The following is a 15783-nucleotide window of genomic DNA, read 5'->3' as shown; positions in this document are numbered from 1 at the left end:
GTATGGTAGGTATTTAAATGTAACAATTATTTAAATGAAGTTGGTTCTTATGCTTTTGATTCAGGAATGAACTTTGCCCTAGTGCGCGGTGTTTCTGCTAGCGTAGTGTCAATCATATTATCATCATCAGAGTCTTTGTCCACGGCGCATGCGTCAATTTCCTACGAAGACATAACGGTAACAAATATTACCAGAGGTACATTACTTGGGGTTTGCAACTACGGTGACATGATACCAAGATCCCGTTTCAATCTCGCTCTCGCATAAGCGTTCCAACTCAGAAAAATGCGAATGCGCATGCCCGAGGTAACTAGGATACTGAGATGTCCAGGTAGATCAAAATAGCTGCTCGCGATGACGGATTACGATAACTATATTTTCTGTACATTTTCGATGTATTACATTTTTTCACTATGAATGCGGTAATACATGTTTTATTGTTTTATTACAAACTGCCTATGTCATGTCAGAAGGTCGTAGCATCAGTCTCGCTATCTACGAGACGAGACTTGAATGGGATCTTGGCATGATGTCACCGTACAGTACTATGCGCGTTGCAAACCCTAAGTAATGTACCTCTGATATTACAGATCAACGATTGATAAACACATATTGGCACCATAACACTCAATTTACAGTCAGTACGACAATGCTTCGTGCTGTATCTGCTATGTGTCAAGTGGTCGACATCAATGATGTATACGTACTGCCTCCAAATATGGAGTATAGCTACACGCTTTTTAAATATTATGTTCGATTGCTATTGCAAAATGAACACAGTGTCAATACGTTGCATGTATTAAGTATACAATTTCATGCATTTTTTACACATTGACACAGTGAAACCTAGTGAATTTGTATAGTTTTACATCTCGAATGAGTTTATACTGTACTCACTTCACGTATGGGAATCAAAACGCAATATATAAAAACAGTGTATGCTTTATTTGGTTTGTTGTGAACTACTTACCTCCATCATGTCGTCATACGAACTACCGACTGGAAACTGAAAACAAAATAGTGGGTGGTGGTTAAGATGTGTAATAATCTTATGACAACTGCTATGGCATTTCAAAATAAGACAAATTCACCGAATGCGAGCATTGATGAATTTCCAGATGTTTGTTGGATGATAATGCTAAAAAGTGTTCGACAATGTTATAAATTTATCTATACATATAATGTGAGGAACAATAATAAATACTAAGTAAGAGAGTATATTTGCGTGAAATGCAAGAAACGGATTTTTCTTATTCAAACTCACATCTGCATCTTCTATTTGGTAACCAAAGGCAGGGTTGTCCATCATGTTAGTACTGCCACTATGTAGGTAGATGCCCCTGATGTTTAGAGTTGAAAATAAATACTGTCAGTATGCAATTACAAATAAGTCTTTTATATTAATAGTTAATAAAAACCGTTAGATGCACGCGTGATTCGATGTGGCGTGGCGTGACGCGATGTGACGCGACGCGACGTGATGTGACGTGATATGACGTGACGTGACATGGTATGATAACGAGATATTATTCCACACTCTTGCATCTCATGTTACCAATACAAAAAACATGCACGTTTCACATAAACATAGCCTTACTTGTTAGAGTGGCGTCGCTTACACATATAGTAAACGCCAATAATTAAGACCACTATCAATGCAATACCAATCAGCAATACCAGTAGAATCCACACATAGCCTATGATGTATAAAAGTACGCAGGTTATTGTCACATGGCGGTGAAATATGACGTTCAATATCTTTTGTTTTCAATCATTGATAGATCGAATTTTTTTTAGAAATTAAACAACTTTACTAACTGTCATCTTCAGTTCCCGGTGAAGATATTGCTTCTATTAAACGAAAAAAAAAAACACAGTAAAAATGTTAAAATTGTGAATTATTATGTGCTCATTGACACTACACAGCACAACACAACACAGCCCGGCACAGGGATCAAGATTACCAAATACCAGATAAAATGGTTTCCCATGCGAAAATATAGTTTTCAAATAAAAACTTTGTGTTCAAACCTTTGAATACTAATATAATGTCAACGAAAATATTTGTATGGCTACACCGCCAGTAAAAGTCATCTTTGAACCTTGTCTTTCGAACTGCTTATAAAATGTTATGATCTTTATTATTTTTTGTAAAATAATGTATGTACTATGTTATTAGTAAACAGGACTATAACATTTCTGTATTTATTTTCAGACATTTCCTATTGGGGAAAATATTTCGATATTTTGTAGACCCATCATAATCATGGTCCTAATAAAAGAAGTGAAAACTTACCACAGTCTTCTCTGAGGTGTTCCTCGTCATAGCAATCAGACGGACAGTCCACTGTGCCGTCATTGACCCAAAATTCACTTATACATATTCTATCAGCCGGACAGTAGAATTTGCCTTCTCCACACGGACCGCCTTCCCCAATATCTTCATACAGTTCTAGGAAATAAATAATTGTAAATTCACGATGTTTATATAAATCAGCACGTGTTGTAATTTCTCAGAGGTCACAATAGGTCAGATAGGTCTCTCTATTTATGATATGTTAATGCAATTTTTCACTATTAACAAGTGAACTATTTTCTAGGATATAAATACGTACAGCATGTATGGTGACATGTTAATGGAACGTTTCAAACTTCTGTATTAGTTGTTATCGTCATATGTACCCAATACCTTTAATATAACTGTTATTTTTTAAAATAAACTTTCTAGTACAGTGGGGTATCGGGCGGCGATTCGTGCTTACATGTACAAAATTAGTATCGTGAATGATTGCTCTATTTTCGCCAGAATTGCAATCCACTGAAACACCAAATTAACCTAAAAAATGAGCTATGTCGAAAAGGTACTTTAGATTTTAGTGAATTGTTACATTAGTATATTGTAATGATTAATAGAGCCAGATTACTCCTCTGCCTTCAAACAATTACATTGCAAATCGTCATTCCTTTAAACCCCCACACATCTAACCTGGATTTGGACAACCAGCTGTGAACGTGACGTCATCTATAGCAATATCTGAACCATCGTCTGAACCAACCATTGCTTCGAATATAACAGTAAAGTCATAGTTATTGGTAAGTACCACGTTTCCATAGCGCCATGCATCCCCACTGTTTCCGGATCGCATCCACATGAGTAGCTGCTGAGGATGGTCGGTATCAGATTGCGTATATATCTGTAAATTTCAAATTATGTTTAGATAGTGAAGATTAATAAATAAATGATATGATAACAACACTATAACTACTAAAACATTGAATGCAAGTTCTTTCATGGCAGTAATTACGTCACAGCAATACACAATATGCAATATATATATATCATATTTGGATGGAGAGCTAATTCAGAACCACTAAACATGAACTGAATTACACTAAATGAGCCCGACTAAAATAAATAAAGAAAAAGGAAACAAAATTAAACAAACAAACAAACAAACGAATAAATAAATAAACAAACAAATGAACAAATAAACAAATAAATAACTAAATAAATAAAAATAAAATAAATACAGAATTTGTTACGCTGTGTACGCAATGTAGCATTCTACCTACCTTGAGGCTTCCCATACCGGCGGTCTTAGAATACATGTGATACCAGAATCGTACCATACAAGGTCCGGAACTAGCTGGGAATACGACTGAAGCGGAGACTCTGGCTGTATCACCTGTAGTTTGTGGATGTGAACTGTCGATGTACAGAAACATCCCTGAAGAAAAGAATTAATTTTTTTTTTTTTATATCAGATCAGTGTAATATATATCTCCCTACTACGAAGTATTAAGCTATGACAACATGGTGTACAATTACAGCAAAATACGCAACATCTCAAATACAACGCTTCTTCCAACTTGAACTTGTCCACACAGAAAAAATGTCCGTGATTAAAGATTGAATTTTCTTCTCAAATTAATAAATCCCCTAACCAAAACATTAAAAAAATAAACATATTTTTTAATCGCTCGAAACTATAATTATAATCTTTTTTTTTTGATCGGCGACCATTTAAATAGATGCTCTATGAAATATAGAATACACATTTCCTAGATATAGCGCGCCCTCCAGTGGCTATATGACGTCACATATGAAGGAAACAAAGTGGAAATTAGCAACTGTGTATGGTTTTACAATCGTTCGTCATCGAAATTAAGTAAAACCTGTCAAACCATAATCTTTATTGATGGTCAACTTTAGATGAAAAATAGGTGCTGTTTTGAATGGCTTTCGCGTCACCCATGTCTATGACGTATATGCAGTGCAAGATATCCTACATATGTATACGACAAATTTAAAGCCACTACTGGATATATGGCAAATTCAAAGAAAATAACAAGCATATTACCGTTTGTGTAGGGGGTATGATCTTCTTTTGGACCAGTGTAAGATTTGGGAGTTGAGCTCGATATTGTCCAGTCAAAGTCGTCGTTCTGTTGCTGACTCCATCCACAATCTTCCAGACTTACATCAAAAGTGCAGTCACCTTCGTACAGCGCTAAATTAGATATAGATATGTATATGAAATAACATATCAGGTGATATATAACAGCATGAATGTGGAGTGAAATGTGAAAAAGCAGAAAAAAACTATAAACCTTTCCAAATTAAATGAGGCACTTATGGCTTTTAACAAACAAACAAACAAAGAATTCTAATTGCGTAATCAGCATTAGAATATACACTGTATTTCCATGTATAAAATTAGATAATTTGAAGATGAATTCAGAAATACATTTAACAGTCCCACAATAGCGATTACTACACTGTACTCACGACAGGAAAATTCATCTGATCCATCAATACAGTCTAGCCCGTAGTCACAATGGTGGTAAGCAGCAATACATTGCCCATCTTGACACTTGAATTCGCGACTAGGGTCACATGGCACATCATGATTTGCTAATATAAGACGAGACAAGAAGACATCAGGATTTGCCCAGTAACATTATTGTACCTAAGTCTTTTGAAAAAAATATATGTTATCAACAACTAAATTGAGTTATCAAGTTTTTGGGGATATTTTTTATATCAAAATGTGTGCTCGAATTCATTCACTGTTTGATAAAGAACAGATTAGTCTGGTGGTGTTCAATCATCGAATCTAGAAATTCTGAGAATGGTTTGATATTATCGCTACCCTTAATTGAAATTCACTCACCTTCCTCACAGTTTGTGAAGGATATGTCATCCACAGCGATATCGCCACTGAAGAACTGTCCACGGGTTGCCTCAATCATAACGATAAAGTTTTCTTGATGTCCAATCAAGCATTCACCGTACAGCCATTGGTCGCCTTGATCGCCTTCCATTTCCCAGTACATGTCAGACTGTCCCGTAGCAGCTGATTTGACATAAATACGCAGTGCACCAATAGACGACCCATACATGTGATACCAGAATCCAAATGTGCATGACGAGCTTGATTCCACGTATCGCAGTGTCTGGAGATGGGCTTTTTTGCCACTACCTGTCAGGTCTGTCAGCGTTAATGCATTAACAAATGCATACCAACCTAGAACACATTTAACAAAAAAGTCAATACTAAGAATGTATTATGGACGAGAACAAGTAATTGTTAGTATTGATATTGTATATTGATGGATACCTTGGACTATGATTTACGAATTATCAAAACAAATCCATGAAATTCTCTATATGCACGTGTACGTACATAAAAAAAACACACAGTACATGCGTATCAGCGCTTTTGAACAAATAATGTGTTGCAAACGTAGCATTGCTAATTAATGATAAATCAGTCCTATTTAAACTACAATATTAAAAAATGACAAGTTCTCGTCCATATTGCATCGTTAAATCTTCAAGGTACAAATCGCATCTGCTCTATCCATATGAAAATATAATACTAAGAATACGGGAATTACATTACTTCGTGTATTTATACTCACCATATTCAGATTCAGTAGTGTGGTCATACGAAGGTCCTGTATTGGGTTTAACCGTGGCGCCTTGGCCGAGTTGCCACTCAAAATCAGTAGCACCAACATTGTGCCACCCGCACCAATTTTCTCCTTCAAAAGTGCACGAGGTTCCTGCATGTTGTAGATACATTTATTGTTATTATTTATTATTAACTAAAACCAAAAATTAGAGGAATAATTATAATTGACATGCATACACGATGTAATTATCCACATATTGGTGATTTAATTCAGATTTATATTCCTCAATACATTGCTATGCCCATAAGATATAAGGAATATTGTTAATATAATGGATTAGGGCGCAGGAGTGTACTACTCTGGCAATATGATACGGGTATGTCACCGGCACCTTCAGACCTCTATTCCAGCCGAAAAAACACATCGTAAAAATTGATACCCCTTTCACGAAATGTTCACTAAAAATATCTACTCCTTCACAGACTGGATTTTTCGAATGTTTTTGTTGGTCGACTATTTTTAATGCTAAAAACGATTTTTTATTGCTGTAAGGACTGAATCATAATTGCCCCCTCCAGACTCAATGGTTATCTCTATATACTAGTACCTTTCCACAATGGACGCAGTGTCTAAAAATAAACAGTCATATCGATTATAATAACTTTGTTTCAGTAGGAATCTTCATACACACTAGCAGTTCAGATCATTTTACCTGCATCTCCATGTCGGCACTTAAGAGAGCAAAATTTATTTCATTTATCACTGATTTATCGACTAGTACTTACCACAAGTTCGTTCATCCGTATTGTCGTCACAGTCTATATTGAAGTCACACAGTTCGTAATGAGTGAAACAATCCAAACCATTGTCACAAGCATATAAACCCATGTCTTGGTCACACCAGCCAATTAGATCCTGGTCTTCTTCCTCGCCAGGTATTGAACCTCCAAGAATACACGTGTCCGTGAAAGACACATCATCAATTGATATGTCACCTTTGGCATCGCCACCACGGACCGCTTCGACAACAACCTGTTAATAAACGAGCACATTAATGTCAACATTGTGAACCAAAATGAACTGAAATGATTGAGTACACGTTTTTACTTTTAAATGCTCGGCAATAGATCTAGAGACCTACAGGAGTACGTAAAATAAAGCCATAGAGGAATCCCATAAAAATACATAGTTATAAGTATTCACGAGTGATCTTTTTATTTTGCGAATTTTTATTCACGTCAGGCTAAATCATACAAACTATACAGTTGTTGACCAGTAGTCATAAACAGCTGTAAGAACACTGAAAGACGCCGTGGTCGTGTCGTTAACGTGCGTAGTGATTTCGAATAAATAGTTCAGGCCGCAAAGTAAAAGTTTTTATGCATATTTGACGAGTCATTGAATGCGGGATCAGATTTTACTGCATGATCAAAGGGATCGCACTTTTTGTGTATAATGAATAATCGTATTACTTATTTGTGTGTTTGTTTGACAATCAGAATAGCGCATCGTGAATCCACCTCACCTCAAAATCTTTGCCATCACTAACGTCAACATCTACGCGAATAGGAACCCATGCATTGGCGATTTCACCCGATTGAGTATACAATAAGTTCAGGCCTTCGTCGCCTTCCAGGTAAGACGTTCGGGAATATATATTCAAATCGCCAACATCTTCGCCATACATATGTACCCATACACGGAACTGAATATAAAATTATGAATTGGATATTAGTGAATTGAAATTTGCATATTTAAATTTCCACTTTATATAGTAAAACACAAACACACACTCTATATTTTACAAACAAAGAAATCGTTATATTTTCTAACCCTTATATAAACAGAAATGTGATTGTAATAAGATGTACAGGAAAAAGTAAATTTCATATTTATTAAATGAAGGTACTACTACTGTTTATTTTCACATGAATGCCAAGTGGTATATAAATGAATTAAAATCGTATGGCACAATAATCAATATGACAAAGCCGTGAATACTCACCACACAATCTTCACTGTACCCACGGAACACGGGACTGCCAAGACGTGCTTTCTCACCAGGTGACCTTGGACCCGAAGTTTCAATAAACATGTAATGTCCTGAAATGTGTAAATTGTTACAGTTGTGTATTATTATCACCCATTAATTGTTGGGAGAGATGTTGACCTGCTTACAATGAAAACAGTATTTTCGGTAAAGATTTTTCATTCATAAATCGATTGGCTAATGATGAATTCTCATTAAGCGTATTAGGCGTATACAGCAACAGCCGACCAACGACACATTACACGTAGTTTCTTTTTTTCAAAAACATATAACGTGTCCGATATATAATCTGTGAAGCACGACGTACAAACAACAACGGTCATTTTTTAATAATTTACTATGAATAATAAATATATAACCATATTCCGTGCGCCTAGTACATGGTCGCCATACACGAATATTATTGGTGAGAAAGATATCACAGCAATTCAGATACTGACCATTGCCATTTCGTAACGTATGATCACTCGATGGACCCGTTCCATCTGAATAGGTGTTGCCAGTTTGTTGCCTCCAGTTAAAGTCGTCGTCTTTCTCTTGATGCCAGGTACAAAGGTCAACCTCAAAGTCACAACGTCCTGGATAGCTTTCTACAACGACATTAATGCAATGAACATTATTCGCAAATGGCCGCCGAAGTCTCATTGAGAGCGAGAAGGTCACGTGACTTATTTTGACTGCAAATGGTGTTCAATTTTCTGTAGCCATCGCGGCCATTGTTTCAAGCCTCGTGGCTGCCTCACTTATATTACGGTTTTGTTTTGCCATTGGTATAATTAAAATCGCCTTACCGCAATGTTGTTCATCCGAGTAATCGCCGCAGTCGTTATGATAATCACACACGGAAATCGTACTGATACACAGTGTATTGCTGCATTTAAATTGGCCAGCTGTACAAGGTTCACCAGTGATAACTGTAATAATACAAATATTTAATTATTAAAATAAATTGCCACTAGGTACATTCAAATGTCAAGCATATCTTTTCGTGTCGGGTACAAAACGGGCATTCGCGTTGGTTACCAAATAAACTGAATTAATTGAATACGTACGTGGTGGTGCACATGAGTTGAATGATATGTCATCAACAGTGATGTCTCCAAGGGCAGTAACTCCCCGCCTGGCCTCGAAACGTATCTAAAGAATAGTAGTATGATTATGACACTTGGATGACGTAAAATGAGAACGTTTTCAGACTAGCTTCAAAGATGTACAGTACTGCAACGATCTTATTGTAAGTTGAGGAATAAACAGTACTATATATTATATATAATTTAAACAACATGTATCTAATTATATAAACATGATATCTACGTATGACAAATTTAACTCACCACTTCGAGTGCACCAGCTCCGACAAACACAAGCTCTCTGTTCCATTCATCCCCCTGTGGCGAACTTGAATACCAGATGACTTTCTGTGACCCATCCTCTTGTTCTATTTTCAACTCCAAGGATCCCAATGCATCGCCATTCATATGATGATAGAATTCAATGTAACAATCCTGGCCCGTTCGCGAGATTTTAGGCGTCTTCAAGGTCGTGATATCATTTACAACACCATACGAGCCTTCGGCATACACATACCAACCTAGATGCAAGACGTTGTACTATTAACTTGTACTACCCAAGACAAAGCGCACATGTACTGTTAAAATGATAGCGATTACATACATCGACACGTATTTTGTTCAATCCTTGGATTTATACACATTTCTATCTCTCCAAACAAAATCTAACGTGTTTCGTATTTCCCGTAGTGGCCAATCTAACCATAACACATTTCATATATCCACAGTAAGTAGAATAGTTACCTTCCCCAGTTCCTTTAGTATTGTCCACCTCTGGCCTGTATACGCTATCATCAGCATTTTTTGCTTGGTCATGTGTCCAAACATAATCTATAGCTCTTTTTCGACGAAGGCTGCCTTCGATTTGCCAGTTGCATAAACCATTTTCAAAATCACACGTCTGTGCAACTGGTGTGAGGAAAAATAAACGTTTAACAGATCAGATTAATGTATGCCTTCATTCATGATCTCAGTGATACTACGTTCTACGCCGTTACATCATAATACTAGTCAGCAACAACAAATGGAATGTCCAGATAAATGTGCATATAAAGTGAAAGGTAGTGTGAAGAGTAAAACATGTTTTCTTTTTGTTTTTCGAAACCGTCATACATGCAAATACTTAAAACATTATTCCTGTTACTCAGATGGGTGGTATGAGTAGTAGAATACAAACAACAACTACTCGGTTCGCAGCATATCCGTCTTGCGAATAGCCGAGCATCACCGAGCAGTCCCGTACCCTCTGTTGTGATTGACGTTTCAGCATCTTAGTGTGTTATCAAGTCATTGAATCGCGCGCAGGAACGGGGAGTTTCTGTCCAATATTCAATGTGAAGCACTTTTTTCAATTAAGATTAGTCTGGAGTTTTTTCTTAATGACAATTAGATCCCTTCCATATACATTTTTACAACGAATGTTTTATTCGTGCTAGTGTAGCGTCGAAGGGAACATCGAACCTTACGTACTTTCGCGCTTTAGCGAGCAACTGAAGCAGAATTCTAACAGCAACGCGATGCGAGTTATTCTAGTGAAGACAGTATAACAGGTTTCGATCAGTATAACTAGCACATGGCGTAAATTTCAGATTTGATTTTTGTTTAAGTTAATCAAAATTAAAATGGATTTCAACTACGTCCCGACAATACAACTTGTGTTTCGCGCGTTTGACTATCCTTTATTTAAGTGCCAAATCTGTACAATAATCCATGAATCCGTCTAACCATCGAATTATTTTTATTCTTAAGTCGTCTTTAAAATGCACTCTACATTCTAGACTAGTAACAATACAACTACATGTTAGACACTTTGGGAAGCACACTCTTCCCACTACCTTAAATCGACTCAACAACGGATATATATAACATGATGTACATATGAGACATTTGCCAAATTTTCATAAACAGAAAAAAAGACTGAATAAATAAGTTTGGAAAAATGGACTTAAATCGGAATCTTAATTATCCTTTCGTTTCGTTCAGTGTAATGTGACCATTTGATGGAAGTAAAAAAATATAATACACAATAGCAAACTCATATTTAATTGGCTCACCACATGACGCTTCGTCTTGACCATCACTACAATCTTCTCTAAAGTCACACTTTTGACGGGCTGGGATACATTTATTGTCAGCCTCGCAGTAAAATTCCACTTCGCCACACGCTGGGTGCTTCGTCGTTGGCGGTGCCACACTGGGTTGTGTAGTTGTTGGAGCAATTGGCAAAATCCCTGTGAAGACGAGATGCAGAATGTTAAGCAAACAAGTCACAAAAGACGTTTTAGAAATTCAATATTAATTCGCAATATTAACCTGTAGTCGTTTCACAGTCTGGTGTGAAGGATATATCGTCGAGACCAATGTCACCCATGAAGTTATCACCAATACGACCTTCGAGAACAACCTGTATTAAAATAACAAATAATGAAATAAAATTGTAATATAGTCAAAAGAAATTAAATATAATAATTGCAAGACGTAACCAATAAATAGAATGAATCAAGACGATAAACAAAATAAATTTCGATAATTACGTTCAACCAAGCAATGTACCTGGAATTCCGTATCTACCACCAAAGACGCCTCTGCTCTATCCCAGAAATCCCCTCTGTTGCCATGACGGCTCCAGACAATAGTTTCACCTTGGCGACTATCCCTGTAAATACGTACAATAACGGCAAGTCTGTCTACCGACATACCAAACATATGGTAAAAGAAGCGAATCTACAAAAAAAGGAAATATAGCAGGTAATTAGTATGATATAAAAATACAAAAACCTCTTCTCATGCCAAGAGTGTTATTACAGATTATAATACCGTACGCTGCCCTCATTGAAACAGCACGTTCTCATTGGTTGATTAGTACCACGTGCAGCCCTGTTATCATAAGATAATTGGTCAGCGATTGAAGTCAATGCATGAACATACAAACAAGACTGTGTGCGACACAGCCACGTCCATTTTTTCCAAATCGTTAACAAAACAAATTAAACTCCATGATTTATTTCGCGTTAAGAAATCCGAGTTATTTTCATCTAGAACATTACCTATCAGTGTGCTTTCGCATGTCGTTTGTTCATGAACGTTTCTAACTGAAATACAAGCACCTATGACTTGATTTGCTGTCGTTTCCTTTATTTCAAGCTAAAACTGTACGTATACATTTCAGGATATTACAAATGACTCCACACTGCCCACCGTCCTTTTTTCCCTAATTACGATACACCGTACACACATTTGAGTCTGGTCATACCTTACACGTGCCCGTTGTGGTTGGTTTGAACACAATATTATATATTAAATCAGCTCTGTCGTGGTAGTGACTTGGGAAACCACTGTCCAAAAATATGTAGAAACCTGTAAAACCAAAAACAAACAAATAAAGATTCAAATTGTAATTCACATTATGCTTGAAGCTTTGTAAAACAGAGAAAGTATATATGCAGCGTGGACAGCCCTAAAAGTATTTTAACCCTACATCCTGACGGCTAAGAAATATAGTTTAGAGTCTAAGGTACAGAAAAATCACAGTAAACATTACTAGCAAAGAAACGAGCAGATGATTCATATCATATTGCGCAATAAATAGCCAAGCAAAACAAAACATATACACCTTACCTTCACTGTTGCCTTTAGTATGATCGAACGATGGGCCTGTGTATGGAGCCAAAGTCCCCCCAGCTTGTCTAGTCCAGTCAATATTATCTGTCACACTACCTTGTACCCAGTCACAGAAATCACTTTCAAAGTCGCACTGACGAAATTCACCTTGATGAAATGAAATTGTGTTTGTTAAACATAATTTACCTTCACACCTCTATTGTGAATGCGTATAGTTCAGCATCCAGATATCGAAGTTATGTGTTAATGTATTTGTTAAAGAACTCACTGCACTGTGACAGAAATTCATCGCTATTATCACCACAGTCGTCATTTATGTCACATAGCAATGATGACGATATGCAAGCACCGTTAGTCAATCCATCTCCCGGGCACCACCAATAATCTCCTGATACTGTATCACAACTTTGATCCGGGTCTGGTAGAGCACAGTTGTTGAAAGAAATGTCATCTACAGCAATAGTTGCACCATACCCAAACTGTCGGATTTTTCTAAATATCAACTAGAAAACTAAGGCTCTTTAGTTGTTTAACACAAATTGAAACACTATTACTAAATTCCACCAGTTGTGTAATATTAACAATAATATGAGGTTATTACGAGGATACCTCAAAGTATGCACGAAGGCAGTACAGCGGGAATATCGACCGACGCGCAGCGAACGGCGTACTATCTGAGTGCATACTTTGAGGTATCCTCATAATTACCCTATTATTATACTTCTTTTCCTTCCAATGATACATCATGGGAATGCGGAAATCCAACAAGTTTAAAACAGAATAAGCGAACTTCTTTGTGTAGAGTCCGGTCAAACCCTGGTGGCAGCCATGTTTGTTTTGATTATTAGAGGACGCTTATGCGCGTAAACATTCCTTATTTGGAATTCGCATTTCCTAATATGGTATGATGAAATAATAATATACCTCATAATTTGTTCTTCTTCTGTGGAAACCAACAATAGCCCAGTTCCATTTCGCCCCTCTAGGGAAATTCGCTCTCCACATTTCAGTTTCAGTCCCATCTTCTTCCAGCATATGCAAAGTCATGAATCCAGTCAGTGGCTCATCCATGTAAAACCAAAACTCCAAGGTACAGTTGTTTGCCGTTTCGCTGTAAACGCTACTCTTCATTTCAGCAACTTGTTCTTCGGGTTCATCTGCACTCATATCGACATACATGTAGTAACCTGAAATATCAGTCCAGAATTCAAGTTTGACAGCTTGACAATAGCCCGCTAGTATTTCCCAGCAAATAACAATTAACAATTACATTCTTCGCAACTGTGTTCTAGTAATACTTACCTTCATCTGTACCCAGTGTGTGATCAAACTGAGGTGCACTTGCTCCAGGCCGCACATCTCTGTAATTTGACCTAACCCAATCAAAGTTGTCGCCAGGAATTTGCTCTGACCAGCCACAGTCATCATCTTCATACGTACATGTGACGGCTAAATACGTTAGAAGAAGACAGCGTGATCAAATATACATTACAAAAATGCAAACATAATTAAACAAACATTTCCAGTAAATCATGGTATTATAACCATATCACGACATTACATACATATTCATAGTCATTGTCATGTAATACGTACGACAACTTGATTCATCAGATGCATCGACACATTGGTATTTGTAATCACATACATAGCTGTCTCGTACACACGAGCCATCATCACACTGAAAGAGCGGTCCTTCTCCTGGAAGTGGAAGGCAGCCATCACCAGGCTCCTGAGCTGTAAATTTGAAATTTGCAGTATTACTTCCTGAGCTGTAAATTTGAAATTTGCAGTATTACTTACCGAAGCAATGATTCTATTCAAGTCTTGAGTTGTTATGAATTTTGAAATATGTGGGCATGAAAAAATTGTGCCATTAACCCCCACCAAATCACAATATAGATCGATTAGACTAACTAGTAGGTTCTGCTGTTGAACCAATTGGCAGTTCTCCGTCATACTGTATGCATCCCGGAGTGAACGTAATATCATCAAGTGCAATGTCTCCAAATACCAATTCCCCTTCTACACCTTCAATCACAACCTGAGAATAACACGATAGAACAATCGTACTGTATTATTTTGTATTCAAACATAGTAAAATGAAAGCTGGCAATACAAAGAAACATTTCAGGCAGGTAATTATTAACTATAACGTACAGTCATCGCACCATGCTCCTCATACCTCAAAAGGCTTGTCAGAGATTAATTGTATTTCGTCTCTAATCCATCTGTCACCATGATCATCTTGCTCACTCCATAATAATGTGAGTTCTCCATTTCTTTCAGTCCATGTATATATATTGAGAGAACCAATTAATAGACCATACATGTGATAGTAAAACCGCATCTGCGAAGAAGAAACAACTGAAATGTGATCTAGAAGTAAACACTGAATATCACCAATAAAAATACTAAATAATACAACACTTTATGGATTGGCCAGTACAAAATATCAAATGTCAATATACGTTCACCGCGTCATGAATGTTGTACTTACAGAACATTCCGCATCTTCATCAACAGCATCAATAACATGACTAGCAAGTCGTGCCTTGTCTCCAGGGAGTATGTTAGACGTGTCAATGTATATGTAGTATCCTGAGGACGATATAAATTATATGCTAATTATTTTAATTTGGACATTTTTAGATTTAATATTCAATCAATATCGCATTGACAATAGTAATTGTAAAAGGTAAACAAAACATCTGATATTATGATATTACAGCTTACCAATGGAAGTGAATGTTGTGTGGTCGAAACTTGGTCCAGTATTCACCACAGATGCTTCACCATTTTGCCTTGTCCAATCAAATTGATCGTACGTCAACTGTTCCCACGTGCACCATCCGTTATTATAAGTCTCATCTTCAAAGTCACACTTCTCATATCCATCTATAATCATTACAATTCAAAAGTAGTGACTATCAATAATGGTACAGGAAAGTGAGGGAAACATGTCACTGAATAAACAGAACAAAACATCGATCTAGTCGATAGTATTGTTTAAAAAGTTTATTCGCCACGGGGAATTGAATTGAATAGAACAGCTTCAATAGAAAAATGCGTTATGAGGATGTACATTTCACAACACTACTTTCGTTTATAACTGTTCATTGT

The 15783-nt window shown here is 36.7% G+C and overlaps 2 protein-coding genes across 2 annotated transcripts; both read right to left on the bottom strand.

Annotated features, from left to right (window-relative positions):
• Window positions 1-47: 47 nt before the first annotated feature.
• On the bottom strand, window positions 48-11745 carry LOC144349452 (MAM and LDL-receptor class A domain-containing protein 1-like). The gene is given in 22 exon segments (XM_078008016.2): window positions 48-161; window positions 971-1006; window positions 1265-1340; window positions 1598-1697; window positions 2297-2440; window positions 2978-3194; window positions 3574-3728; window positions 4362-4511; window positions 4790-4915; window positions 5175-5528; window positions 5926-6069; window positions 6705-6951; window positions 7445-7624; window positions 7925-8022; window positions 8410-8559; window positions 8761-8883; window positions 9022-9106; window positions 9304-9560; window positions 9784-9948; window positions 11094-11270; window positions 11353-11443; window positions 11593-11745. Coding segments are annotated over 22 exon segments (3342 nt in total).
• A 541-nt stretch (window positions 11746-12286) lies between these two features.
• Window positions 12287-15010, bottom strand: LOC146740550 (MAM and LDL-receptor class A domain-containing protein 1-like). Its single transcript, XM_085501821.1, has 8 exons — window positions 14846-15010; window positions 14578-14704; window positions 14257-14397; window positions 13963-14109; window positions 13585-13847; window positions 12929-13163; window positions 12658-12807; window positions 12287-12396 (listed from the first exon to the last, which is right to left on the bottom strand). Exons 1-8 carry the CDS (start codon window positions 15008-15010, stop codon window positions 12287-12289), a joined length of 1338 nt encoding a protein of 445 aa, XP_085357947.1.
• Window positions 15011-15783: the final 773 nt, after the last annotated feature.

Source organism: Saccoglossus kowalevskii, chromosome 7 (genome assembly GCF_978046115.1).
Source record: "Saccoglossus kowalevskii chromosome 7, keSacKowa6.1, whole genome shotgun sequence".
Lineage (NCBI taxonomy): Eukaryota > Metazoa > Hemichordata > Enteropneusta > Harrimaniidae > Saccoglossus > Saccoglossus kowalevskii.
Note: the sequence above shows the minus strand (reverse complement) of the source record. Positions and strands in the feature narration are given on the sequence as shown.

Excerpts from the sequence above, each read along its gene's own strand:
- LOC146740550 (XM_085501821.1), bottom strand. The coding sequence starts at position 15,010 with ATGCGGTTTTACTATCACATGTATGGTCTATTAATTGGTTCTCTCAAT. Across the intron at positions 14,398-14,577 it reads TTCAACAGCAGAACCTACTA|CTCAGGAGCCTGGTGATGGC; the intron begins GTTAGTCTAATC and ends TCAAATTTACAG. Across the intron at positions 13,164-13,584 it reads GAAGAAGAACAAATTATGAG|TTGATATTTAGAAAAATCCG; the intron begins GTATATTATTAT and ends TTAGTTTTCTAG.